At 48.4% G+C, this 25790-nt stretch overlaps 8 protein-coding genes across 8 annotated transcripts; 4 read left to right on the forward strand and 4 right to left on the reverse strand.

Moving 5' to 3' along the window:
* The first annotated feature begins 418 nt into the window (after window positions 1–418).
* Window positions 419–4634, forward strand: PV09_08897 (uncharacterized protein). Its single transcript, XM_016362872.1, has 3 exons — window positions 419–1545; window positions 1705–1860; window positions 1916–4634. Exons 1-3 carry the CDS (start codon window positions 1383–1385, stop codon window positions 4378–4380), a joined length of 2784 nt encoding a protein of 927 aa, XP_016209347.1. The 5' UTR covers window positions 419–1382; the 3' UTR covers window positions 4381–4634.
* Window positions 4635–5593: 959 nt separating this feature from the next.
* Window positions 5594–6391, forward strand: PV09_08898 (uncharacterized protein; the record flags this gene model as incomplete). The annotated part of the gene is made up of 2 exons (XM_016362873.1): window positions 5594–6140; window positions 6213–6391. The coding sequence occupies 2 exons, from the start codon at window positions 5594–5596 to the stop codon at window positions 6389–6391; spliced, it is 726 nt and encodes a 241-aa protein (XP_016209348.1).
* PV09_08899 (uncharacterized protein) lies at window positions 6229–7457 on the reverse strand. Its single transcript, XM_016362874.1, has one exon. It carries the CDS (start codon window positions 7326–7328, stop codon window positions 6654–6656), a length of 675 nt encoding a protein of 224 aa, XP_016209349.1. The 5' UTR covers window positions 7329–7457; the 3' UTR covers window positions 6229–6653.
* A 196-nt stretch (window positions 7458–7653) lies between these two features.
* On the reverse strand, window positions 7654–9626 carry PV09_08900 (uncharacterized protein). The gene is made up of 2 exons (XM_016362875.1): window positions 8214–9626; window positions 7654–8157 (listed from the first exon to the last, which is right to left on the reverse strand). The coding sequence occupies exons 1-2, from the start codon at window positions 9567–9569 to the stop codon at window positions 8044–8046; spliced, it is 1470 nt and encodes a 489-aa protein (XP_016209350.1). The 5' UTR covers window positions 9570–9626; the 3' UTR covers window positions 7654–8043.
* A 139-nt stretch (window positions 9627–9765) lies between these two features.
* Window positions 9766–11775, forward strand: PV09_08901 (uncharacterized protein). The gene is made up of 2 exons (XM_016362876.1): window positions 9766–10120; window positions 10175–11775. Exons 1-2 carry the CDS (start codon window positions 9811–9813, stop codon window positions 11395–11397), a joined length of 1533 nt encoding a protein of 510 aa, XP_016209351.1. The 5' UTR covers window positions 9766–9810; the 3' UTR covers window positions 11398–11775.
* Window positions 11776–11996: 221 nt separating this feature from the next.
* PV09_08902 (uncharacterized protein) lies at window positions 11997–13760 on the reverse strand (the record flags this gene model as incomplete). Its single annotated transcript, XM_016362877.1, has 1 exon — window positions 11997–13760. Exon 1 carries the CDS (start codon window positions 13572–13574, stop codon window positions 11997–11999), a length of 1578 nt encoding a protein of 525 aa, XP_016209352.1. The 5' UTR covers window positions 13575–13760.
* Window positions 13761–15457: 1697 nt separating this feature from the next.
* On the reverse strand, window positions 15458–18515 carry PV09_08903 (uncharacterized protein). The gene is made up of 2 exons (XM_016362878.1): window positions 18296–18515; window positions 15458–18247 (listed from the first exon to the last, which is right to left on the reverse strand). The coding sequence occupies exons 1-2, from the start codon at window positions 18470–18472 to the stop codon at window positions 15497–15499; spliced, it is 2928 nt and encodes a 975-aa protein (XP_016209353.1). The 5' UTR covers window positions 18473–18515; the 3' UTR covers window positions 15458–15496.
* A 162-nt stretch (window positions 18516–18677) lies between these two features.
* Window positions 18678–22664, forward strand: PV09_08904 (uncharacterized protein). The gene is made up of 3 exons (XM_016362879.1): window positions 18678–18901; window positions 18957–21805; window positions 21855–22664. The coding sequence occupies exons 1-3, from the start codon at window positions 18823–18825 to the stop codon at window positions 22542–22544; spliced, it is 3618 nt and encodes a 1205-aa protein (XP_016209354.1). The 5' UTR covers window positions 18678–18822; the 3' UTR covers window positions 22545–22664.
* Window positions 22665–25790: the final 3126 nt, after the last annotated feature.

Genomic DNA, 25790 nt, shown 5'->3' on the forward strand with positions numbered 1-25790 from the left:
CACCGCGTGTTGCAACGGACGCACAGCCAGCGCTAGGCAAACGCCAAAGAAAGGCAGTGAGCTTTGCGTCTGCTGTCTGCTGTCCGCCTCTGCCGTCTGCTGCGCGAGCGAGTGGGCGAGCAAGTGAGCGAGCCTGCGCGGTTGCGAGTCTCTGGCTCGCTCGGGCACCCGCCGGCCACTCGCTTGGCCACCCGCTGGCCGCCCGCCCAGCGCCCCCGCGGCCACAGCGCCCCCCCTCCCCTTCCCTTCCGCAGGCTCCCCCTAAAACCAGACGGTCGCCGGCGCGGGAAGCGTACGCATAACCTGCGCACGTTGCTGCTCTTCTCGTCCGCGTCGGCCCTCCCTCTTCTCGCAGTCGCACTCGCCTCCTCGTCGCCCTCTTCGCTCTGCTCTCTCGTCTCTCGTCTCTCGTCTCTCGTCTCTTCTCTCCCGCCGCCCGTCGCCGCCTGGCGAACACTCGGCACCGACGGTCGTCCAGCGCGTCGTCCTTTTTGAAGTCGCCACGCCTCTTCCCTTCCCGTCGCACTACTCCTGTTCTTACGGCCCGAACCCCCCTCCCCCAAAAATATCCCCACCGTCCAGCCGAACAACGCGCATCCCAGTTTCTCCACCCGTCCAAGCTGCCGTCGCGTCTCCTCGCGTCCGCTCCGCTGCCAAACCTACCCGCTGGCTCGCCCAAGCGCTTTCCCCTACGCTTACGTCGCTAATACCCATCCTCACCGCTGCGCTCGACCATCGCAACGCCTCTACTTCTGGCCCGGCTCTCCTGAGCGGCGGCCGACTCCGTTGTCTTGCTGTGCCTGCTTGCTGTCCCCCTTGCATTGGACTACATCATAGCCACCGGGTCCCACGCCGTAAAAGACACCAGCTGCGCCCACCAGCCCTCCATCCCCCTTCGACAAGGCTGAATCGCAAACCTCACACACACACACAACTTTCTTCTTTCTGCACCGCTGCCGACCTCCCTGGTTTTTGGGCTCTTTCTCTTCCTGCGCTCGCAGCTCGTCGACTCGGCCCACACGTCTGCGCACATCGGTCCATTCGTTCAGGCTACGTCTTGCAAGCTGCGGAAAGAGGCACCGAAAGCCAGCATCGCTGAGCAGCTGCTCCCCCATCGCCAGCAAACCACCGACACCTCGCCTCTCTGACGCAAATCGCACCTACAACAACAACACCACTACCACCACCACCACCACCACCGCCACCAACAACAACAATCATCATCATCGCAGACCCATCATCTTTGTCCTCTTCATCGTCAACATTGTCATCAACATCGTGGTGGTGGCTGTTGTCGTCGTCGTCATTGTTATCACCACCACCGTCCCAACCGTCACTCCCGTCACAACCGCCTCCGTCACATCCAGTCGCAAGGGCCCGCCATGTCGAGCTCTATGCGTGGCGGTCTGACGGCGCGCGCAAGGAACGGTGAGCCTACGCCGACGCTGCAAACAAACACCGACGAGCCCATGAGCTCCAAACGGGACTTGAAGTCATGGTGGAAGAACTTTTCAAGAGGGGACAAAAAGCGAGAGGAAGACAAAGGTAAGCTGAGTCCCTTGCAGCGCGTGCGCAAAATCTAGCATCGCCATCCTTCACCCGCTTAGGCGCCGTGCTCACACTCTGTGTCCCGTCAAGCGTGGCAGTCGCTGTCAGAACCTTTTCCTTTTGGCGCCCGTACATTCCAGCTGACCTATGTCACAGCAAACCAGCCCACGGGCATCTTCGGCGTTCCGCTACAGACGAGCGTGCGCTATGCCAACGTTGCGATATCACTGCAAGATTCTGAAGGGAACAGCTACGTGTACGGCTACGTGCCGATTGTTGTAGCAAAGTGCGGTGTCTTCCTCAAGGAGAAAGGTATGTTGTTTTGGGGGCCTGGAGAAACTGATGCGCAGGGCTAACTTCTTGCCAGCCACGGACGTGGAAGGTATCTTTCGACTGAGTGGCTCCGAAAAGCGCATCAAAGAACTCAAGGAAGCGTTCAACTCGCCCGACCGGTACGGAAAGGGCCTTGACTGGACCGGCTACACTGTACACGACGCCGCCAACATCCTCCGAAGATATTTTAACCAGCTCCCCGAACCCATCATACCTCTCGAGTTCTATGATCGCTTCAGAGATCCGCTGCGGAACCACCAGTCCCAGGCCGTCGGGCAGATCGAGGGCCAAAGTCCAGCAGTGGGTGACTTCGATCACCAAGCTACCATCAGGATATATCAGCAGTTGATCACAGAACTTCCCCCGCTGAATCGCCAATTGCTTTTGTACATTCTGGATCTGCTCGCTGTCTTTGCGTCCAAGTCCGACTTGAACAAGATGACCACTCCCAACCTAGCAGCTATCTTCCAGCCAGGCATACTGTCGCACCCATCGCACGACATGGCACCGCCCGAGTACCGCCTCAGTCAAGACGTGCTCATATTTCTCATCGAAAATCAAGACCATTTCCTCATCGGCATGCCGGGCACTGGTGCAGACGAAAAGACCAAGGCGGACGTGGAAAGCGGTCCCCCGACGCCTTCGGTAGGTCGAGCGCCCAAAAGCGTTCTTGGTCGCTCTAGTTCAGGCGCAAGCAAGTACAGTGGTGTTAGGAGAAGCGTATCCGTCTCTTCCAAACAGTCGGCTTCCATTGCGCCTAGTCCAATCTCGCCGTCCCCTCATACTCCTCATACTCCGACGGCTGCTGGCGTACATCGCAGCAACACGGTGCCGTCGAAGCACTCTCCACGTTCTGCACCCACGCGTTTTCACCGCGACGCGCCTTCGGAGCCATCGTCGCTGGTGCCGACACCAATGTACACTCCAGCAGAAATCCCAGGCGCCTACCCAACCATCGGTGAAGCTCCGACAGAGAATGCCACGCCAAAGATCGATGCGCCTCCCGCGCCCGCAATCATGTCGCCATCCCAACCCCAGCCGGCAGACGCGCCAATACCCGTGCCCAAAGAGACAGCAACGTCAAACACCGAAACACACGATCCACAGCAGCGTCCCGACGCAATTGAGATTCCAGCTCAAGCCCGCACCATGTCCATCCCTCCAGGTCAAGAGACACCGACTGGTAGTAGCAGGCTCGCTGCTATATTCGGAGCCGGGGGCAGCAAGCCGGGAACGCCAGGTGCAGAGGGCCGTAAACCGAACAAGCTACAGAAGAAGAGAATGCCCGGATCCTCAAATCCCAGTGCGCAGAGCTCGTCGCATTCGTTGACCGACGCTTCTAACACTGAGCAGATGTCAGTGGCTCCTTCGGTGACGTCTAATATGCCGTTGCTGCAAGGGCAATCTTCTGTTCAACAGACGCCAACGAATGCGACATTCTTGCAGCCACCGTCTGCTGAAAACACGCCCGTCAAACCCAACCCCTCTCCCGGTTTGAAGGCAGAACCTCCCATGTCTCCAGCGAATTCGTACAGGTCACATTCGGAATTTACCGAGGGTGAGCTTGATGATGTGCAACCACTGGACAATCAGGGAGCGCCAGACGTCACAAGCGACAAGGAGACTGATCAGGCTGACTCCGGCAAGAAGCGGGGGTTTTGGCGTAAGAAGGGCGAATCCGTCTCATACGCGCCGCAAAATCCAAGCTCGAACGTGGACGCTCAGCGTAGTCGAAGTTCTGTTCTAAGCGGCGGCGACTCTAACCGGAAGAGCTTGACACTCGATCGCAACGCGACACTTAGCGACCCAGAAAGCGACAGTCATCGCAACAGCAAGCCTATAGCCTGGTTCAAGGGCAAGCTTGCTGAGCGGGCAGAACGTAAGGAGGAGAAGGATCGCCTCAAGCAAGAGGCGAAGGAAGAGAAGGAGCGTCTTAAACAAGAGGCTAAGGAGGAGAAGGACCGCCTCAAACAGGAGGCGAAGGAAGAGAAGGCTCGAGCAAGAGCAGCGCATGCCTCTGGTGACTTTGGCGCGCAGTTCAATCATAGTATCGATGCTATAAGTGAGAGCTTTGGTGGCGAGCAAAGTGTGAGAGCCGCATCGACGGCTGCGACCGCTGCCGCCAACACACCTTCCTCGGGCTTTGATCACCCTCCCACCGGCGGGTTGCGTAGCCCACCAGCAGCTGAAGTGCCTCAACGTGGCCAGAGCATGGACATTAGGCGAAATGGGCGTAGTATGGATGTACCTAGGGAACAGCTTATGCAGCCCAAGCAGAGCATGGATGGGGTTTTGAAGAGCAGCCAGGACTTCGCTCCCGCCGCCGTGACGGCCGCAACCGCCGCTGCGAAAAGCGAAGCGCCGTCTGCCTCGGTCTCTGCAATGAGCGACTCCACCAAACAGCCTGACGAGAAAACGAATGCTCAGGATTCTAGAGAAGGTGCAACAGCTAGTCAGGCGGCTCAACTCGCTGCAAGTTCTGCGCCAAAGGCATCGTAATTATTTCGGGCACTGGAATGCATATCTGCTAATGGGATTTTTCTTGGGGAGTGACGATTTCCATTGACCACGATCTGACTACCCCTTTGGATAGACAAGCGAAGTCAGGCGACGTTTCACTTATCACGCATCAAACTTTCGATCTCTTCTGTCTTGTAAAAGCGAGGCGCATGCCAGGTGGTTGGTGATTATGACTACCTTCTTTGACGGTTTTGCTGATATGGTTTTGTAATGAGCGTGTACTTGAGAGTTGGGAGGTGGGGGGGGGGGGGGATTAAAACACGAAAGGAAAAAAAAATCAAAAACAAAAAAACAAAGACTTCCTGGTTAAGTGTCAAAGTATAGCTCCATTCTAGTTGCAAATATTCATCCCAAATGTTGTGATTCACGCGTTGCTCACTTTTCCATCCTTCTTGTGAACGTCTTGAACACACAAAGTACTGATTGATTTCGCGTGACAAGTTCAGATCACCTTTCGAAATTCCGCTGTTCATTGAGTCACAAGACATCCTCGTAGATGCCAGTGTAAGAGCAAGGTCAAAGGACGGGAAGGCGCTTGAACTGAGGAAGAGATTTGGCAATCCTACAACGCCTGCTCGGACAACAGGTGTGAACCAGGACATGCGTCCGGCCTGCTCTATTGAGGGGTTGAAACCTTAAGGGTGGTACAGGATCTCTGTCTACACGTATGTATGACGAAAGGGCAGAAAGGACGATAATGTGAACCGATATGAAGCAGTTAGTTCCCGTCAACCTTCTACGATATCAGTTCCTGCGTCACTTCTCGTGTCAGCATCGGTCGTGCCCACGGTCGTATCTGGGAACCAGGAGCAGCTGCAGGCAAAGAAAGACTGGCGGAAACACACTGCTAGCCCCCACCCCCAGTCGGTGTCCAATCACAGGCAGGAATTCCCGAACTGGCCAATAAACGTCGGGCATGCGGGTGGAGAAGGTCTCGAGGCTGGGAAGAGGACTTTGGTGACGAGCATGGGCAGAAAAGAAGGAACAGAAAGATAGAGCGTTAAATAACGATGATGTCCTCTTCTATAGGCTGTGCCTTTCGTCTGGGTAAGCTTGCAACTTCAAAGTTCGGCCTCCCGCGACCATGTACTCGTCTAATCCCAGCAGCAAACACGCTCAGACGAAGTCGGTGCATCACGAACTTCGCACTGCTTAGAACAGTGCAGCGTACTTGCTGCCCGCATTGGAAGAAATGAAAGAGAAAAACCCGGAGCTGGCCATCCTAGACGTTGGTTGTGGATCTGGCTCCATATCGACAACACTTGCGCAACTGGTGCCTCGAGGCCATGTTGTTGCAATAGACCTTGACCCGACAGTGCTGCTCAGAGCTCAGGAGGTCGCGGATGAGTTGAATGTGCGAAACGTCGTTTTTAACCAAGGCGACGCGCTGAAGCTGCCGTTTGCTGACAACTCCTTCGACATCAGCCACTGCCATCAGATGCTGCTCTACCTCCAGGCGCCGTGGGACGCACTGCGCGAGATGTTGCGAGTGACGAAGCCTGGGGGCCTGGTTGCGGCTCGTGAGGGCGACATGGATACCGAATGCGTTTGGCCAGAAACGCCTGAACTGCTCATGTTCCACAACTTGGCCGCAAATCTGATAGCTGCTGGAGGCGGCGACGTGAGAGGTGGACGACAGCTGCTTTCCTGGGCGTTGAAATCCGGCGCGGATCGGTCTCGAATTGTCACGAGCTACAGCACGTGGTCGTATAGCACGGCAGAGGAAAAGCGGTTTTGGGGTAAGCAAAGGATTCTCCGAGAAACGCACTATTTCCATGTTCCTATCGCTGACAAAACAAATCACCCCGTAGCCCAGGGTATGGCAGACTTGATCCGACAAGGTCGGTTCCGTGATGCAGCGCTGACGGCGCGTTTGACAACAGAAGACGAGCTTGAGAGAATGGCCATAGCTTGGCAAGCATGGAAGACTCAAGAAGATGCGACACTGGCGATGGTGTCCAGCGAAGTTATCATACAGAAGAGTCTGTAAAGCTCCGCCCGCTGCTCGACTCGCTATCGGGGCATAGTTCATCAGTCGTACGTTGCCCGATCATGCCCAATGCTGGGGCGCTCGATTCATCGGAAGCCTCGCCTTCTGTAGTTGCATCGACCACTTGCCTCCTAATTTTGGTGCAGAAACTTCTGTGATGGTTCACGTAGCGTCCACAATTAGTAAACCACGGGCAATCCAAACCCCGAATTTTGTTTCCCCTTGTTGCCTTCAAAACGTAAAACGTAACCGCAGTATTGGCTCACTTCCCATGTTCCCTGACTTCTAATTTTCTCGGCGGCTTTCTACCTGGCTTGGGGGAATTTCGAATAGGTAGTCCTTTCGATGGAGCGGCTTTTCTTGCGTCACCCAGGTTAGCCACGCCCTGGGCGAGTCCTTTGTTGATGGCGTCCAGCTCGTTCGGCTCCAGTTTGACTGCTCCGGGTTCATCCTCCTCTGCCGCCTCAATCTGCGGTCCATCCTCTCCGCGAGTGAGCTTGATCCAAGGGCCATGAAAAAAGCCTGTGCTGGCGCCGATCAAGCCTCCAACTGCAGTGAGAGGCACGGCCAGCACTCCACCAGAGAGCGTCCCAACGATGCCGCCTAATCCCATTCCTGTCGCGGCGCCAATGCCAGCACCGGCTCCGAAGCCTTGCCATGCCCCGCTTTGAAGCCGCCGGGACGTCTTAAGTTGGCTTTGAGCTTGTCGTTCATATTCAGCCGCTTCTTGTTCGTACTTTTCTCGTTCGGCGGGAGTGCTCGCTTTGGCCGCTCGACGTCGAGCCTCGTCCGCTTGAGCTTGAGCCTGGCCGCCGCTGAAGGCTGAGTCTATGGCACTGTCCAGCTGCCTTTGCACTTTTGCAGCATCTTCGTCCGACAAGTTCGTGTTGCCTGAGAGGTCTTTTGATACGTCTGGGACAATGGATTTGGGAGGCATTTGGAAATTTGATCTCCAAATATCACTTTCTAAAGAAACCTGGAAGTCGCTGACTCGATAAGAGACTAAGCTGGTCTCTCTTAAGTTGCTTGAATACTCATACGCTTATATTTCAGATTGAAGATCAAGGGTTGCGTATTTCCGATCTCAGCATTAAGTTGATCGACACCTCAGTGCTCGCCAGGCCCGGAGTCTTGGAGTGCGTAGACGTCATCCTCACAGCGGACCAACCAACTTTAGTCTTCACGTTCTTGCTTTTTTTTCATGAATTTCTAAAGAGGAAATTCGCACAGCAGATCGCCTACGAGAACAGGTTTGATCAGATCTCTCTTTAGCATGTATGCAAAACTACACACGATGAAGCTTGTTCTTGAAATTTTTTTTAATTAGCTATCGAGCTAGCGACAGCCATGATAACATCAAATAGAAAAATTGCCTATATCTGATAACTCGACTTATCTGTCGGATTTCAGGAGTCAGTGGTATTTGGAGACCGGAGCCTGCGAGACTTGTGGATTTGCAAAGATGGCGCGTCTTCATCGCCCTTTCATACTCCTCGTTGACGGGCAACGAGCGAAGTGGATCTGAGACCATCTCTTCACATTTCCCACTTTGTGGTATTCGCCTTAACCGCTATACCGCGTCATTGTCTCGCTGCACCTAGACATAGATAAATAGCACAAACAATGCAGCGTGCCTGCCCATATCATGAAGCTTATACACCTTGCTTAGACACATCCTCAAGCAATCGCAGCACCGCAGGCACACTGCTGGGAGGGAGCACGCCATATTCCGTATAAATGGCTGTTACATACTCGGCGGGTGTGACCTAAAACCTTTTAGTTGGCTTTTCTTATCGACAAGGAATCTTGCGGAAGCACTCACATCGTACATTAGATTCAAAATCTGTAGATTAGGATTCTCCTCCCACTCTTTGACATCAGTTCCTTCTGGTAACAAATCTAAAGACTGGGCTGTCTCGTTGAAGAGAATTGAGTCCAGAGGGGCTTTGTCCGCAAACTTGAGACTCTCGCAGCACACCATGACAGGTATGTCTTGTTTCCGCGCAGTCATAGCTACAAGGGCAGTGCCGCAACGGCTGAATAGTCGTCCATTGGCCATCATTGCGTGTGCGCCTAGTATAGCCTTCGTGGCCTTACAGTGCGATATACCTGCTAGAAGCGTGTACTCGATGTCCTCGAATCCTGCCGCCACTAAATCTTTTGCCATGCACTTCCCTTCAAATAGTGGTTTCGAGTCGACGACAATGACTTTGAAGTTCTTCCGCTTCGCTTTGGCTAGGAGAAGTGTTTTAAGTACGACACTTGATTTGCCGTAGACCAATATGGTGTCACCATCCGCGATCTTCGACGATGCTGATTCAGCGATGAGAGCATCAGCTGCTTGTATCTTCTCCTTGATGAAGTTATCTATCCATTCGCACAGTAGCTTCTTTGCCTCATCTTCGTCCACAATCTCCTGGCTCATGTTCGCAATGACCTCTTTCATGTAGCGGATAGCATTACCCATTGATATGCTGATAGGCCGACATTGCTTGAGATATTCGATCTGTGGAGATAGAACATGCGGCGTGAAGTGGCGGGAGATGTGTTGATTTGGAGGAGTGGTATATCCCTGAATAACGGCTTTGAATGCCAGCAGCATTGCGACCACGCGCGCTGTACTGCCGCAAACTTCATATCGGCTCATTTGCAGACCCAAACTCAAAACAGCGGGGTGCACGTCTTTGGACGCGCCGGCAATTCCATGTCTTCGCTGTTGCGACAAGTGCCCAAACAGCGAGACTTGCAACTTCGTGGTCGCCTTCGCCTTGGCCTTAGGTGCAGGTTTGTCCTGCGCTGCAAGGGAGGCTCTTCGCTGTCGATGAGGAATATTTGCTTGATTCTGAGACCCACCAGCAATGCCTAACGACATTGATTTGCCCTGTGCCTGCTTTCCTTGTATGGATTTCTGTTCTTTCTTCTGCGGTTGTTGCTTTGAAACGCTGGCTTCTGGAGTCGGCACACCTGTCAAGACTCCGCCTGTGATTGCGCCCTTCTCCCTCGCCCGTCGTGCCTGCTTCTCCGCCGCCTTTAATGCCTTCAGTTCCTTGCCTGACAGCTTCTTCTCCTCCTTGGGAGCATCGGCCGACAACGATTTTGGTGCGCCATTGGCTTTCCCGTCCTCTGTAGAGTCTGGTTTAGCTGCCGACGCAGCATTTGACTTTTCTGAAGTCGACATGGCGGTCAGTTTGAGGAGAGAAGGTGGAAAGGTCGTCGCGTCATGATATAAAATTACAGTTGAGAGTCCAGAGGCGGATCACAAAATCCATCTCAATTGAGTCACTCCGTCATGTGCCAAGACTTGTAAGGCTGCATGTCTCTCTGTCCAATCAAAACGCACTAACTTTTCTGTCGCATACTTAATTCTTTTTCGTGTCAGAAATTCCTCGTTACCCGTACAGCTCATTAACAACAATAATATGTCGGAATCTTCCAGAGGACGAGGCAAAAAGGTCATTGCACCTCGCGGTCGTGGGCGACGATCGCAAGCGGAACGTGATCAGATCGCCGCCGCAGAGCGAGAGCGCAACAGAGAACGTGACGCCGCATTTGCTAGAGAACAGAATGCAGCGAGACTGGCCCAGGAACGGGCTGAGCGAGATCGCAAGAGGAGAGAAGCTGCTGCTGCTGCTAGAGGCCGGGGCCGAGGCCGCGGTGGTTTCATGGGCGAATCCCATATCAAGAATGAGCTGTCAGGTGGACCTCTTTCTGATGGCTCCATAATAGGCTGTATGTGAATTCGGTTGCACTTAGGAATTACACACTGACTCTACGGATGAACAGCCCATATACCTCAAGGTAAAGCTTTTCCACGGCCGTGGGCACCGTCAAATAGATCTGGTGTTAGATCTAGTGACATCAGCACATTACCAACCAGCAGCAAATCCAACACTGGATCTGGTCTCGAATTCGATGTTCACGGCGTGGCTGGAGATGACGCAGTAGATGGTGGCTACATATCCTCAGATCTCGAGGATCTTGGCGACGGGCCTCGTGTACCCATTGAGGCAATTAGTCTCTTAACTGACGATGAGGATGAGGACGGCGCGGGAGCCGTTGGGCCCTTTGGCGCACCAGTGAGGTTAAATCGAGTCGAGCATCGTGCCCGAGCAGTACAGGTTACAGCCGATGCAGAAGAAGATGCGGCGGTTAAAACCGAAGATGGGGATGTTTCGATGACTGACGTGCCCGAGTCTGCAGAAGCAAAGGGAAGACCAAGTGAGAAGAGTGCCGAAACTACAGGTGAACGGCCTTGGCGAGGAGTTTGGCAAGAGCCAGAACCACCAGCAATCAAAGAAGAACCAAATATCGAAGAGCCCGATGCACGCGCCCAAGATAAGATAAAGGCAGAAGCAGAGCCTGTTGAACCGACAAGACGAACACGGAAATCACTCTCAAAAGCGCCCGGTCATTTAAACGAGGAAGAACGTAATGAATTTGCTCGCGAGCTTCAAGACAACGAAGTCATGCTTGGAGAGTTTGGCAATGCGGACGCTTACAAAGACCAAACGAGAACCTACGTCTTCCAATTTCCACCTGTGCTCCCAAATCTTTGCGTCCCAAACCCCATTACGATCAAGGACGATCCGGATGCGCCGCCTGAACAGCCGGCTGCAGAAGGTTCGAGCTCAAATAAGAAGAGCGCGCCGATTAAAATCGAAGATGGCGACGCATCGGATAAAGAAAAGCTGCTTCGAGACCAAACGATCCGACCTGAACATCTTCCGAAGCTAGCACCCGGCGCTGTTGGCAAGCTGCGGGTGCATAAAAGTGGCAGAGTCACGATGGATTGGGGTGGCTCGAGCCTTGTGGTTCAGAATGGGGTGCTGCCGAAGTTCTTGCAGACTTTAGTCATGGTCAAGATGGACGAGGAGTCGCTGACGGCCGCGTTTCCAGGCGCTGTTCAAGGTATGGCAACAGCATTTGGGCAGCCGCGAGGCAAGCTGGTGGTGCAGCCTGACTGGGACGATATGCTTGACAACGTGAAAGGGCTTAAGATCGAATGAGATTCGGCTAATGCCCTGTATCATGGCAGGCTCCAAGACTTGGTCGTAACTTAACGGAAAACAGCGCAACTACCTCCAAATCAGGACTGCAACGTGTAGGCACTCACAAAAAGAAAACATACAGGGCTGCAGCAAGGATGTAGGCGTCTCAAGTCAAATCGGCTGAGGTCCAGATCACGGCAACAGTGTTTTACAGTCTTAGAATAATAGCTTTCACCGGCAGTCGTCTTTTTCAACCTGCAATTATATTCGATTTGGGATAGCGAATGATATCAAGCATTCACCCGCTTGATCAAATAGCTGATTGTTGCCCATGCGTTCGGCAATGTACTTTGCATTAGACGAATAAATCCAGATCCAGGATATTGCGCCCCAAAATTTTCACCATGATCCAGCCAGACATCATTACAAATTAGATCAGTACCAGTTATTCCTTGGGAGGCTCATGCCCTTCGTAACGTCGAGTCTCAGGCCAATAATGTCCACAACTACCCCGATTCCATGTTTGAGTGAAATTTCAACGTCGAAAAGCCGGTAGCAACACACGAGATCACGCAAATTTCGTAGAACCAAGACAAAATTTCCTCCATATCGTTATATCATTTTCCCAAAACTTTCCAGCCTTCTTTTCTCATGCTAAGTAGAAAGTATAGCGCACCACATATTAGGCCCGTCATACTCAGCCCGACGCCACTGTAGAATGCGTATCTAAATCCTTTGAGCATCTCATCCGGCGTCGACAGGTCATGAACTAAACTCAGCTCAATTGTCCCTGCAATCCCGAGTGCCACTGAGATCGAGATATTGACCACACTGCTGACGATAGACATGGTTACTTCTCGCCTTGCTTGCGACATGTGATCTGACAGAATAGCTGAAGCAGCCGACAAAGACATGTCCATCCCAAAGGGCATAATGATCACACTGATGAACATCTGTGCCCAGTAAGGCTGGCTTGGTGGCAAAGTCGCCGCAACGATGAGACCAACAGCAAAGCTAGTGATTGCCATGAGCATTACAAACGACACCGGAGTGTGCGTAAGCAGAAAGCCCGTGAGTGCAGCGGCAAGGACTCCGCATATCGCCATTGGCGAGAATTGTGCCGCGGTGGACAGTGGAGACGAATTTCGAACCTTCTGTAAAAAGCGAAACGAGTAAAAGATCCAGATACCGTAAGCGCCCCAGACAAAAGTCATGCATGTAAGTACAATGGCGACTGTGCCGTTCATGGTCTTTATTGGTAGAATTGGACACCTCGTATGCGTTTCGATCCAAACGAAGGCAATGAGACACAGTATACCTATGACTAGGAGAAAGTATACGTGCGCCGTCTTCCAGCCGTACAGAGGAGCATTACTCCATGCGATGCATATAAGCAACAAACCGACAGCGCTCATTACCGAGCCACCCCAGTCAAAATCAGGAGAATCGCGAGGTTTCTCTCCAAGCCCTTGCGGAACGAAGAGAAGCGTCAGTGCAGCAAACACCCACAGCACGATGCCAAATGACCAGAACGCCCACGGCCACCAGACGTTCTGGGCAAAAAAGCTACCGAAAGCCGCGCCAACGACGAAACCTGCTGGTGTAACAGCACTGAATATGCTAAAGACAATATTTTTCTTGATCCCAGGAGAGTATGCCCGGCCGAAAAGAGTAAGGCTGTTGGGTATAGTGAACGCAGGACCAACACCTTGCAGGGCGCGACAAATGTCGAAGAAGACAAATTTCTGGGGGTAAACTGCAAAACCACCAAACCCGCTCCACACTCCGAACCATGCGTAGCCAAACGCCAGGGCTCGCCTATGACCCATGATATCTCCCAAGCGACCGACTGTTAGAATGAAAGTCCCAATCATGGAAGTATAACCAGCGATCATCCAGGACTGTTCGGCCACGTTTGCGACGCCGAAGCTTTGGGATATTACGTCTAGAGGCGCTAGAGTCATTCCCAGCCCAAATTGTGTGCAAAATTGAGCAGCCGCTACCACGCCAATGAACATGATATCTTGAAGGGTTGACATCCTCACGGTCGACGGGGCAATGATTGTGTCGCAGTCCATCGTAAGGCTCCCCATTGCTTGCGGTTTCCTATTATACTCGAACAAGTCGTCCGTTAGATAGCTTCGCGATCGCTGGTTGTACGTGGACGATCGATGCATGTGTGGGATGTCCGGCATCGAACCTACATCGTCACTGCTACATCCTGCTGGATAAAGATCGGGGAGTGGGTTTGGAGCCTCGGTGATGCTGTCCACTCTCGACTGGAGAGAAATATGTCGCGACCTATATAGTGAGGATCTGACGCTGTCCACGCCACAGCTACTATTGATAAGGGTCGCTGGACCGTTAGGGGCACAACGAGCCTCGTCTTGATTGCTCTCCAATCCCTCGGGAGTCCTTGATTCTGATGGTGAACTAGACATGGCTATAGCCAGCAATTCGTCGCCAAGGCCACAATCAGTCTTAGAGATGTTCGAAAGTATGATGGTTGAATATGGTTTCGATAAATGAAGTCGGTATTGTGCCGCATGTAAAGCTAAGGCCCCAGGGTTAATGAACTCCGGTGTCTATGATTAACTTAAATGCAAAGCGATAGGTATTCAAAAGCATAGGTAGACAGTGGGCTAAAAAATAAAGAGCAACTAGGTAACAAAGTGGGTGCTGTAATCGCTGTTCGGTACGCGAACGATCTCCCAGGAGGATTCGGTTGGAAAGTAATCCTAAGCAGGATTGGAAGAATTGAAATGCAGACTGCATGCGTGCTTTAATCTCAATACGTGCCGTTGCATTCGTGCACCTCTGACAGTTGATGATGTGCGAACGCCATCGCGTCAATCGATGCTGTTTACGGGCCGTCATTACCGCCATGTTGACAGTCTAGTGCAGTATTTGGATTCCGGGTGCGAATCGGCCTTGATGCGAAAGTTGTACTCAACTCGGTTTCTTCCGGACAGCCACGAGGATTGCATTCAGATAGCAACTTGTTAGGTGCTTGAAGGCGATGACTTGTGACTGGATGAAGTGGTCTCTTCATCCCCCGTTGTCCAAAAATGTTAGATCACACTGAGTACGTAGAGATGAAGGCACGGTGCCCGAAAGGCGTCGGCCAATGAATACGTCTGAGCAGCTCGAGCGGAACGACGAAGAAGAACAGCCACAGCTACGAAGCTTAGTTAGTACTGTGCAGTGGAAATGACGGAGTAAACAGCCACTCATTTCGAGATGGCAAATTCCTTTCTGTGATCGGCATGGCTGCCGAGCACGCAGAAGTGACACGCGTTACCGAGTCAGCATCCTACATGGAATTTGACTCCTCGGCCTGATCCCAATATAGCGACGGGCAGCTCAAGAATCGGATACATCATAATGCGTGCGACTCTTAGCAGTGACTTATCGGCGATGTCGTGTTCAAGTGCTGTCGCCAGTATCAAATAGCAAGCCCCGACTCGACCTTCGACTAAATCTTCATGTGCAACCCGGCTGCACCTTGTAGCTTCACTGCTGCCGGATTGCCAACATCGCCCACTGCACTCGAATATCGAATTTAAAGGTCATATATTGGCCTATTGTCTGGCTTAATTAGAAATGCAATTCTTGGGCGAATCTCATTTTGCTTTGCTCCCAGTGGCCGCCTCTTTTCTCTCTCTATCTGACCATTCATTGAGCCTCAACTCCATGTCATTACATAGGGCCCAGATCATAACCGGGAGATACCACTTCTAAGGACAACTGAATTGACTTTAGTAGAATAGATCGAATTTGAATTTTTATCTTCAACTTCAGAGTTCGTCCGGCATCATCGACTTAATATTTTGAGCAATACTCGGGTATTTGCGTACTTCTACGCTAAATAAATGGTGACTTCGTTCACAGTTATAGGCACATCTTCGATCTATCAGGACACAAGCTTCTTCCAATGTTGAATTCCTTTCAGTTCGCGCGATTTATTTTGAGTGGAAGAGATGTTCAGCTTAATATTCCAACTCATTGTTCTACGCTGACGTATAAAAGTAAAGCGAGCGATAAGCCAAAAAGTGAGCATGCGCCAATCATTGTTAGCTTATTCGGGGCAAAGAATCTCAACGAATAGATTTTACTGCTAGAATCGAATTCGTTCAAATACATATGGTGGCAGATTCCTCCTGATCTCCCTGCTCACGTCCGCCATTGTTTTCTTTTTCACTTCGCCGTATGACGTCCTCGTGTACAAACTTACACTCATTTGTACACCCTGCTCTTCCAATCCCAAGCCCATAGGCAGATGCGGCGGTGGCGCCTCCTGGACAATCACAGTTTTGCCTGCCTTCCACAAAGCCTCTTCCTTCGCAGCGGCGACAGCCTTGCGGTTTTGCGGCGTCGCGTGCTCGTACGCTTTGCGTTTGTAGTGGTGTCGCAAAAATTCGCTGAGGACACCATTAACAAAAGTAGCCTCATGTACACCTTCAAGCGTATTGCTAATCTCTCCCCGCAGGAGGGTAAGGGTTTCATCAATGGAATCAAATGGAACGGCAGCACTTGAGGTAAGCCAGCCACTCATCCCGACAGCATCAACTGTACATCCTAACATGGCCGATATGACATTAATGGCTTGATTCGAAGGCTCTTCAGACGACTCTTCTCCGTCGTTATCCTCCCTGTCAGTATAACGTGTAGTCCAGCCGCCTTGATCAAGCTCCACCCGAAGAATGTGAATTAGGAAGATGAGTTCATGCTGAGTGAGGTAGTTCCGCAAAGCCAGGGTGACTTGGGAAGCTGGAAATGTACTTAATTTCGTCAACGCATATCGTAAAGCTTCGCCACGTATTGGCAGCAGTTGATCTAGAGTCTCGTAAGCCCGGTCCATCATGTCGTCAACGTCTTTCATCACAGCATCTGTGATCGTTTCAATGTCTAAAGCTGTTGGTTTTGGCTTTTCTGTGTCGCTTGGCATAGAAACTTCGCCATTGACTAGGCCAGCTCCAAGGCCGACTCCGTTTGTAAGTGCACCAGTCGAGGCCGCTGCATTCGCAAACTCATCATCAATTAACAGTTTATGTTCCGGCTGAGGAAGAGTGGAATTGTCAAGACTGTCAATAATGATTTTGATAGCGACCGTAAGCTCGTTGACGTGTAGATTCGGATGACATTTAAGAACGTAGTGAACAAGCGAAAGGTCACTGTCCCATTCCGCCAGAGATTTCATCAAATCACCATGTGGAACAACTCTATCGAAGCCATAATGCTCGCATAGAGCACGTGCGATCAAGTCTCCTCTCAGCTGGCCTGTATGCGTAAGCCACAAGAAAATATTTTCGGGATAGATCTTGAGACGAATGGACGCGGGTCGCAAGCTCCGCTTTCTTTGATCCTCATTTTCCAATGGTTCAATTGGCTCGAACAACTTGCTCAGAGCATATAGAACTTGTGGTCGACTTGCCGGTAAACTGTTCAGCTTGTCCAGAGGTGGAAAACCACTAGCAAAATTTGATTCGGAATGCCCGGTACCATTGTGCTTGCTGCTGCCCGTTACGGTATCAAAGTCCAAGGCTCTTGCAAATGATTTCTCAAACTCGTCGAGATCTCCTTTCTCAAGTAAGGCATCTAGTTCAGACGAGGTAAACAAAGATGATGTGCCAATCTTCGTCTTTTTGCTCGTACGGCCGTTGATGCTATTAGGGTCGACGGACAGTGGCCTCGAATCAAGCATTCCTTTACCTAAAGAATCAATAAGCCGTGTTTCCGGCCTTCGACGTTTATTTTCCCTCGTCAACTTCCTGATTTCAATGACGGCCAAATCATCGCCGTGTAGAGCGATCGCTCTTCCTGTTTTACGGCGGAAGCCAATAAATCGAACTACTTGATTTTTGCAATCTGATGTCGAATTCATTGGCTTTCTCGCATTCGTCGAGGAAAGAGGAGGAATCGCTCGAGTTGCAAGCAGGGAACCGTACTTGGAATCATAAACTGCGTATTTCTCGGATGATGCAGTCAGTAGCAAGGCCGGAGATAGTCTAATGAAGGATTGTGACTTGTCCCTCGACATGAACGTATCGATGATTTTGGGTGACAGACCAGAGAGATCATAAGTGATGATGTTCCCATCATTAAGTTCGGTGAGCAGCCCTGTCTTGGAGGCAAGCTCGCACTGCAAGGCGGTCGTAGAGCGGCGTCTCACCGGTTGAGGAACGTTCCATGAGAGTAGTTGTTGGGGCAATAACCGTGAAAGCGGCTGTTTGTCCAGTACATTCGAGCGTATGGAATAAAGGTGAACATCTACGTCAATGGCGTCGGGCGATCGTATCGAGGGTGATGCTACAACGATAGTTAAGACATGTAACGATGCAGCATCGGCGGTGTCAATAGCGGCAAGCAAATCTTGTCTGCCCTTGAGAACTCCCTGAGATGCCGCTTCTAGAGGAACAAGCTGAGCATGGAGAAGCTCGAAAGCTTCTGGTAGATCAAACCCGTCGGGTGCAGTTGGAAGACCACTCAAGTCAGCAGACCAGAACGTCTTGTCTACCTTCTCCGAAAGACAAGTGAGCGTTCCGTCCTTCTGTAGTGCCAGAACATAATGTGAAGCATCCGTTTTTGCGATTTGTTGAACGGGCAGTATGTCAATGAGTGCGACTTGAGCAGCCGACGGTAAAGGCAGAGCGGGTAGTTTCGATGCGCCTTGCCCCGATTCTTGATAAGCAGCTTCGAAGCAACCGATTTGCACCGTTTCTGATGTCCTCGACACGCGCGAGGCGGCGTACGTCAGGCGTCGCTGAGGAGAATGCTGGGGATATTTGCAACACACCGAGAAGGGTGCGGCGTCAAAGTACGTGTTTGGCGAGACTGCGTACGAAGCTATAAGGCTCGAATCTTCGACCTTGAGCCTTGTTTAGCTATGAAAGACAAAATGTTCGCAAGAACTTACCGTGTAAAGATTGACACCTTCGCCATCGATGGCCGCTGCAATCTCAGAACGCTTCCGCTTCTTTCCTCTGACCAATGAGGTGACGACAGACGCGGTGATGCGGCCATTGTGCGAGTCCAATGGCGCAGGAAGCGCGCTGAGAGTGTACACAGATTCGATCCAGCCCGAGTCGTCCATGTCTTTGGTGTTCAGGATGTATCGGACCAAGCGTACATGTCCTACACCCCGGCCGGGAAAAAGGTTTTTTTCTCCTCGAGGCTGGCCAGCGCAGTTCGGCCTCAGCCATGACCAAACCAACCAACCAGCCAGCGCCAAACAAAAGCGTTTATTCTAGATTCGGTCCGACGCACCCACTTTACCGTGGCCTTGCCCTTGCGTGGCTCGCGCTCTCACGCGTCGACGTGACGTGCCTGGACGCCATCTCTCTCAACTCTCGGACGCCCTATTCTGTTCTGTCCTTCGACCTCGACTTCTCAGACTGCCTGATCGTGCAATCTCCAATGATCTCATGACTTCGATTCTGATAAATGGCAGCCGTGGCCGTGGAGCGGGCTATGAATCTGGACGACGCTCAAAGCCATCTGCACCCGTTCTTTTCGAGATCCAGTACGATATCGTGTTTGTTCCTGAGCAGAGATCAAGCGCCGCTGATTGTCAACAGGAGATGATGCAGGGTCGTCCTCTCCTGCCGCCCACAGAGAGCCAAACGAACTTCTCGGCAGCATCGAAAATGAAGCGGAGACCTACGATGCACCCAAAAAGCGACCAAAGCGAAGTAAGAAGCATGAAACGATCGGCCAACGCACTATTCTCCAAGGGTTTGGGATCAAAATAAATGTTGCAGAGGACTCACCCGTGGTTGAGTCCGGCCCAAAGGAAGAGCAACTGGCAGATCTTGAATCAGATCCTAATCAGGAGCGACGCAAAAGACAAAAGACAATATCACCTAACGTTCAGAGTCCTGATCATCTAACACAAGACAAGCTTGCAAATTCCCGACCGACTTTAAGAGAGGGCCTTGATGGGCCGGATTGGCATGAAGGTGTTCCTCTGGAAGACGAGCAAACCGCGACAGTCGAAGACTCTGGAATGTCAAATCTTCAAATCCATTCTAGTGATGACGGTGAGGCACAAGCTTCGACGCAACGCGTCGATGGTGGTGTTGAAACGCCAAAAACGCACATGGTCGGGGACCCCAAGCCTGGTCGTATAATGCACCTTAAAGGCGGCAAACTCGTCTCGCCGAAAGCAAATAGGCCAAAACTTCCAGCGGTACCACAAAAACGAGGCAAAAAATCAATGATCACGGAACCCGCGAGCTTAGTCGTCAAACTGAACTACATGAAATTCAAATCAAATTCTCTCGATCTGGGCCAACGCATACAGAACATCCTCGACGGGAAAGACACATACCGTGGGTCCACTTATGGCTCATTACCTACAGCCCAACATTCGACCGCATTATCGTTATTGAGACCGACGCATCCCTTTTTCACAGTTCAAGCTATGAAAAAGGTGAAGCCAGATTGTCTTGCGAAGAGAAATGAACAGACCATTGATTTCACTGCATCATCTACTCGTAAAGCTTCTGCTACTACACCAGGCAAGATACGTGCAGCAAGAGATGCGTTTCGGGTACCAACTTCGCTGCCTTTCCCGCGAACAGCCGTCATGGCTTCTGAACGCAAGGAGTTCAAATTCTTTGGGCAACATCCAGCCTGGCCGACATGCGACAATGTACACGTGCGGGGGCTTCATTCTGTCACGCCAATCCGTAAGAAAGATATCTGTTCGGCAGGATTCATACCTAAATTAAAGAAGCAAAAGGCAGGCGTGGCCAGCAGCTGTACCGTCGACTCTGTCCTTCGCACTCTTCCGCACATTATGACTTCAGACTCGGTGTTGCGCGTGCCACAACGCGTTATAACTACTGGTGCCGAGCTACAAAACCTCGTTGCTGAACGGCTTTCGAAGACACCGATAGGTATCTCTCGTGTGCTAGACTTGCACCCAGCTTTGACATCAATATATTCCTGCATTGAAACTAACTTATCAGCCTTTGATAAGTTCGAGTGTGAGACCCAAGCATGGACTCAGAAGTACGCTCCAAGGTCTGCGAGCGAGGTGCTACAAACCGGGAATGAAGTTTTTATATTGAAAGACTGGTTGGAACGATCTACAATTTCGGCTGTCCAAACCAGTAGCAAGCAATCGACTAACAGCTCAAATGCATCCGTCTCAAAACATAGAAAGAAAAAGAAGCGGAAAATAGAGGATGAATTCATTGTTGGCAGCGATGAAGAAGTAGACGAATTGAATGAGTTAATGCCCATTTCAGATCGCAGCCGCCAAGACGCGAATTCGCAATCATACGTTTTGGGGGGTGACAAGTATAAGCACGCAAAACTTGGCTCATGTGTGCTGCTTAGTGGTCCACATGGCAGTGGCAAGACAGCCGCGGTTTATGCTGTCGCCAAAGAGCTTGGGTTTGAGGTCTTCGAGATCAATTCTGCTATCCGTCGCAGTGGCAAGGATGTACTTGACAAGATTGGGGATATGACTGAAAACCATCTGGTGCAACAGGTTTCGAAGGCTCTCGATGAAGACAAATCTACCATCACGAACGAGAAGTTGGAAGCGATCAAGATCGAACAGCCGAATGTTCCAGATCCACAGCAAAAAAGCATGGCGTCGTTCTTTAAAAGAGCATCTTCAGCAACAAAGCCCACGCAGATCGTGAGCAAAGTGTTACCAACTTGCATCCCCGAGCTAAAAGACGAAAGCGGGCGAAGACGACGTCAGAAACAATCGTTAATCTTGCTTGAAGAAGTTGACGTTCTATTTGAAGAGGATAAACAATTTTGGCTGACAGTGCTAACTCTAACGACGCACTCCAAACGTCCGATTGTCATGACTTGCAATGACGAGCGGTACGTGCCCATGGAATCACTGGATCTCCATGCAGTTTTACGATTCGTACCAGCACCTGTTGATCTTGCGGTGGACCATTTGCTTCTCTTAGCGGCAGCTGAGGGTCATATATTGGAGCGGACTTCCGTCGAAAGCCTATATAACACTAGTGGACATGACTTGCGACATAGCATCATGGAACTTAACTTCTGGTGTCAGATGGCCGTGGGCGACCGCACACGCGGCTTCCAGTGGATGCTGGATCGTTATCCGCCTGGTATTGATATTGATGAGAAAGGTCGAAGACTTCGAACTGCAAGCAAAAACACATTTGACCGCGGCATGAACATCGTCTCCAGAGACCTAGTGCTCGAGAACGATTCAACCATCATCGAAGAATTCCTCTGGTGTCACGCCTGGGATGATTGGCAAATCGATGTGGCCGAGATCTACACAGACATAGCCAAGCACTGTGGTCCAAAGACTGACGCGGACCACACGCGACGGGGAATATATTCGCTTGATGATTTTGTCTCTTATGCAGATCAAATGAGTGCCAGCGATGTAGCCTTCGGCTTCTGTATGCGCAAGCCAAACAAGGTAAATCCTTAACTTACTCGTTTATAAGACGTTGGTCTGACATTAGCAGGAACGCCTTGATAGCACGTTGCCACCTGTGGGAGAAAAAGTTGTTGCAAGCTACGCTCTCGGTTGGCACTTCACGCGAAACGTGCTCAATGCAGAACCGGCTGTGGACTATACGGGCCTAGATAAAAAGATGGCCATTGCCTCTGAATGGCGTGCACAAAGAATGCTTGCCAGTTGGAATAGCGAACATCAACGCACCTTTAGAGCTTCTGCCGACATCATCAACGCTGTCGAGACACGAATTTCTTCTTTACCACCTCTCAAACTCACTCGAAAGGATTTTTCACTTGCTTTCGATCCTCTTGCATACGATCCTGATGATCCTGCTCCATCCTCAGGCGGCGCTTTCCTGGCCTCGTCATTTGATAGAGAGTTTAGTATCATAACAACAGATCTGGCACCGTATATCCGTATGATCGCACGCGAATATCAATCGCGTGGGGAGGATCGGCTCCGTATGGGTAATCTCCTGTCGGTTGGAGGAAAGAAACGCCAAACACGATCTGCATTTTCTGCGTTAGACGGCGGACGACGTTCAGAGCGACGAGGTAGATACTTCGAGCTTTTCGGAAGGATGGGCCTTGACATGCGTCACATTTTTAGAACTGCAGGGGAGCAATGGGCCATGCGAACTAAGAATAACATAGAGTCAGACAGGATCGTAGAGGATGTCAAAGGTCTTAGTAGCTGACAGAGTGATAATACGCCATAGTCTCGGGCTCAAACTTAAAGAAGCAAGAACCTGGTACAACCTGTCCAGCATAGGACATCATATCATGCGTTTGATCAATTGAGCAAGAGTTCTCTGAATTTATTTATGTGTGCGCATTGCTGCTTTGGTTGGCATTTTGCCAATTCTCACCAATGCTCTTCCGTTGCTTAGCACGGTCCTGTCTCCGATCTGGTTATGAAAAAGCGCCCCATCAAGCCCGTCCTCTTTTTCTCCTATTCTACACTTGTTCATCTGTAATATGTCACCAGATTTTACCGAATTTGACAAACGTGCCTGGCGCTCGCGGAGATTGACTCCCTCCGAGCTGCCCAATGTCAGAACTATAACATGGTAAACCAAGTTCTACATATAGAAACTGTGCAGAGAGATTAACATAGCCCATTAATGGGCGCTGTAATGGTTTTAGGCTGACCGCCACGTCAGTGTTAGGAATACTTTCCCAGCACCGACTAGCTTCACTAATGTGAACCACTTCGGAAGGGATGAGCTTCCTAAAGCAAAGGAACAATATATAATTAAGGCTTATTATAAAAGGAAATATAATAAGTTAGTTATATTTATAATTTAGAATAGTATAAGCTTCAGGATATAAAAATATATTTAACTAACTATTAAATAAACTAGATAATTAAATTATAGAGAGCTGTTATCAAGGTAGGGACAGGATATTTTTATAGACCAAAATCATAAATCTTTTAGGAATACTTTCCTAATACCGACTAGCTTCACTAATGTGAACCACTTCGGAAGGGATAAGCTTCCTAGAGCCAAGGAATAATATATAACTAGAGCTTATTATAGAAGAAAATATAATAAGATAGTTAACTTTATAGTTTATAATAGTCTAAACTTTAGAAATATTAAAATATATTTAAACTAATTACTAGCTATACTAGATAGTTAAATTACAGAAAGCTATAATAAAGGTAAGGATAAGATATTTTTATAAACTAAAGATTACAGCTCCTTATTGTTGATCCAGAATGAGATCTATGATATATTTCTTAAATAACAGAATGAAAATATTAGTTATTTAGGTATTAGGTAATAACCGAGGTATTTAACTAACCGAGGTTATATAAAAAGCGGGGTAATTAGTCTATATAAGTAATAGGACTTACCTTAGTTTTGTAAAGTAAGTAAAACAAAATATATATCTTAAATATATAAGTTTCCTTCTATATAAATCTTATTAAGCTTCCGCCCTCTACCAAGCATAGCTTAACAGGTTATGAGCCCAGGTTAAGCATATACCCTCTTATAACTAAAGATTTATATATTCTTTTTAACTAATAGAGTCTACCTAATATTTTAGAAGACTCTATTACCTATTTTGGATATATAAAAGGTCATATATAACTAAGAAGATTAGTATATATAACTTTTATATAACCCTATAAATATCTAATCACATAATAGTATAGGTTATATGCTTATATAATAATTATATGATATTTATATGATTCCATAAAGAGCTTGGAAATAGGCCTTGAATAAAAGATTAAGATACTCATAACTATAATTATAGTATATATATATATATACTATAGACTAACTAAGCTAGTTAAGTCTAGAAAGACTAACTACTATCTTAATCTTAGAGAAGGCTATATCAGGTAAAAAAATGGATATCACGAAATTTCCAAAATTAATAGGCTTGTTACGAGGTAACACGTGACTTGTCACGTGGGTGATTATTTTAATTATTTTAGAAAAATGATCAAAATAAGCATATCAGCTAATGATTGATGACCAAGGTATTACTAATTAATAAAAGTAATTATTCTGATTATTTTTCTAAAATAATTAAAATAAGTAAGGTAATAAGGATACTAAAAATAAAGTCTATAAAAATATCCTATCTTTATTAATATTATGCTTCTTTATAATTCAACTATCTAATTTATCTAATAGTTAGTTTAAATATATTTTTATACTTTTAAAGCTTAGACTACTCTAAGTTATAAATATAATTACCTTATTATATTCCTTCTATAATAAGCTCTGGTTATATATTATTCCTCTATTTTAGAAAGCTAAACCTTTCTAAAGTAGCTTATATTAGTAAAGCTAATTAATACTAGGAAAGTATTCCTAATAAAAGTTAAATTATTAGAATTATTAGATAAAGTAAAAAATAATATTTTATATTTATTATCTTTAAGAGAAGTAGTAGAAGTTAATAATAGTCTAGTCTACTAAAGAAAAAGGTTAAGATTACTTTAAATATAAGTACTACTAGATTATTAATATTTAAAATAGTAGTACCTTTACTACCTCTATTACTATTAAAGGATTTGGAAATTCTACTAGATATTTAATTATCTAATAGTTCTGATTTATCTAATTTAAATTCTAACTCTAAAAGTAAAGATCTATTTAATAATAATATAGTTTAACTTAAAGTTAATCTATCTAAACCTTTTAAAAGGGAATAATCTAAATATAAGGCTTTTAGGTTTTAGCTTAGAATTTATATCTATTGGAATTAGGATAAGCTTAAAATTAAAGAAAAGAAAGTTATATATATAATTTCCTACTTAAAAGGAAATATATATACCTAAATCTAGAGGTAAGTTAATTAATATATCCTAAAAAAGGGAGATATTCTATATAATATTAAAAGGATTTTGTAAGGGGTGAATGTAAGCATGATATTAGGATGGGGAGCAATAAGTATGGATTAGTATTAAAACTGATAACTAAAAAGTAAAACTAAGGTAGATACTATATATAGCTTAAATACTACTTTCCCCTAGAGTATATAACCTATAGCCTAAGCGCAGCCATACCATATATATATTCTTACTCCGTTCCTCACAACTCTTCCCCCCCTTTCATAGTCTGGTCCCCAGACTTGTTAAGATTGTATTCCACTACTAGTATAGTATTATATTAAGTATATTCTATCTATTACTTTTACTATTTATTATTATTATTATATTTTAGTATTATATTATATATATTATTATATTTATTACTATTATATAATAATAATATTATAGTTCTAATACTTAGTAATGTACTGGGGAAAATGGTTTATACTCTGAAGGATATCACGTGACACAGGAGCAAGGGTCTTAGATATCATATGATATGGCAAGGATATACAAGAAGAGAAGGATAAGGAAAGATAAAGGGGAGAGAATAGCTCCAGACAAGAACAAGATAACAGAAAACCAGCTTTGCTTTGCCTCATACAGA

Source organism: Verruconis gallopava (assembly GCF_000836295.1).
Source record: "Verruconis gallopava strain CBS 43764 unplaced genomic scaffold supercont1.49, whole genome shotgun sequence".
Lineage (NCBI taxonomy): Eukaryota > Fungi > Ascomycota > Dothideomycetes > Venturiales > Sympoventuriaceae > Verruconis > Verruconis gallopava.

Coding starts and splice junctions, on each gene's coding strand:
- PV09_08897 (XM_016362872.1), top strand. CDS start 1,383: ATGTCGAGCTCTATGCGTGGCGGTCTGACGGCGCGCGCAAGGAACGGT. Junction 1,546..1,704: donor AAAGCGAGAGGAAGACAAAG/GTAAGCTGAGTC, acceptor CCTATGTCACAG/CAAACCAGCCCACGGGCATC. Junction 1,861..1,915: donor TGTCTTCCTCAAGGAGAAAG/GTATGTTGTTTT, acceptor ACTTCTTGCCAG/CCACGGACGTGGAAGGTATC.
- PV09_08899 (XM_016362874.1), bottom strand. CDS start 7,328: ATGCCTCCCAAATCCATTGTCCCAGACGTATCAAAAGACCTCTCAGGC.
- PV09_08900 (XM_016362875.1), bottom strand. CDS start 9,569: ATGTCGACTTCAGAAAAGTCAAATGCTGCGTCGGCAGCTAAACCAGAC. Junction 8,158..8,213: donor TTTTGAATCTAATGTACGAT/GTGAGTGCTTCC, acceptor AAAAGGTTTTAG/GTCACACCCGCCGAGTATGT.
- PV09_08901 (XM_016362876.1), top strand. CDS start 9,811: ATGTCGGAATCTTCCAGAGGACGAGGCAAAAAGGTCATTGCACCTCGC. Junction 10,121..10,174: donor TGATGGCTCCATAATAGGCT/GTATGTGAATTC, acceptor ACGGATGAACAG/CCCATATACCTCAAGGTAAA.
- PV09_08903 (XM_016362878.1), bottom strand. CDS start 18,472: ATGGACGACTCGGGCTGGATCGAATCTGTGTACACTCTCAGCGCGCTT. Junction 18,248..18,295: donor AAGGTGTCAATCTTTACACG/GTAAGTTCTTGC, acceptor ACAAGGCTCAAG/GTCGAAGATTCGAGCCTTAT.
- PV09_08904 (XM_016362879.1), top strand. CDS start 18,823: ATGGCAGCCGTGGCCGTGGAGCGGGCTATGAATCTGGACGACGCTCAA. Junction 18,902..18,956: donor CCCGTTCTTTTCGAGATCCA/GTACGATATCGT, acceptor GATTGTCAACAG/GAGATGATGCAGGGTCGTCC. Junction 21,806..21,854: donor GTATGCGCAAGCCAAACAAG/GTAAATCCTTAA, acceptor TGACATTAGCAG/GAACGCCTTGATAGCACGTT.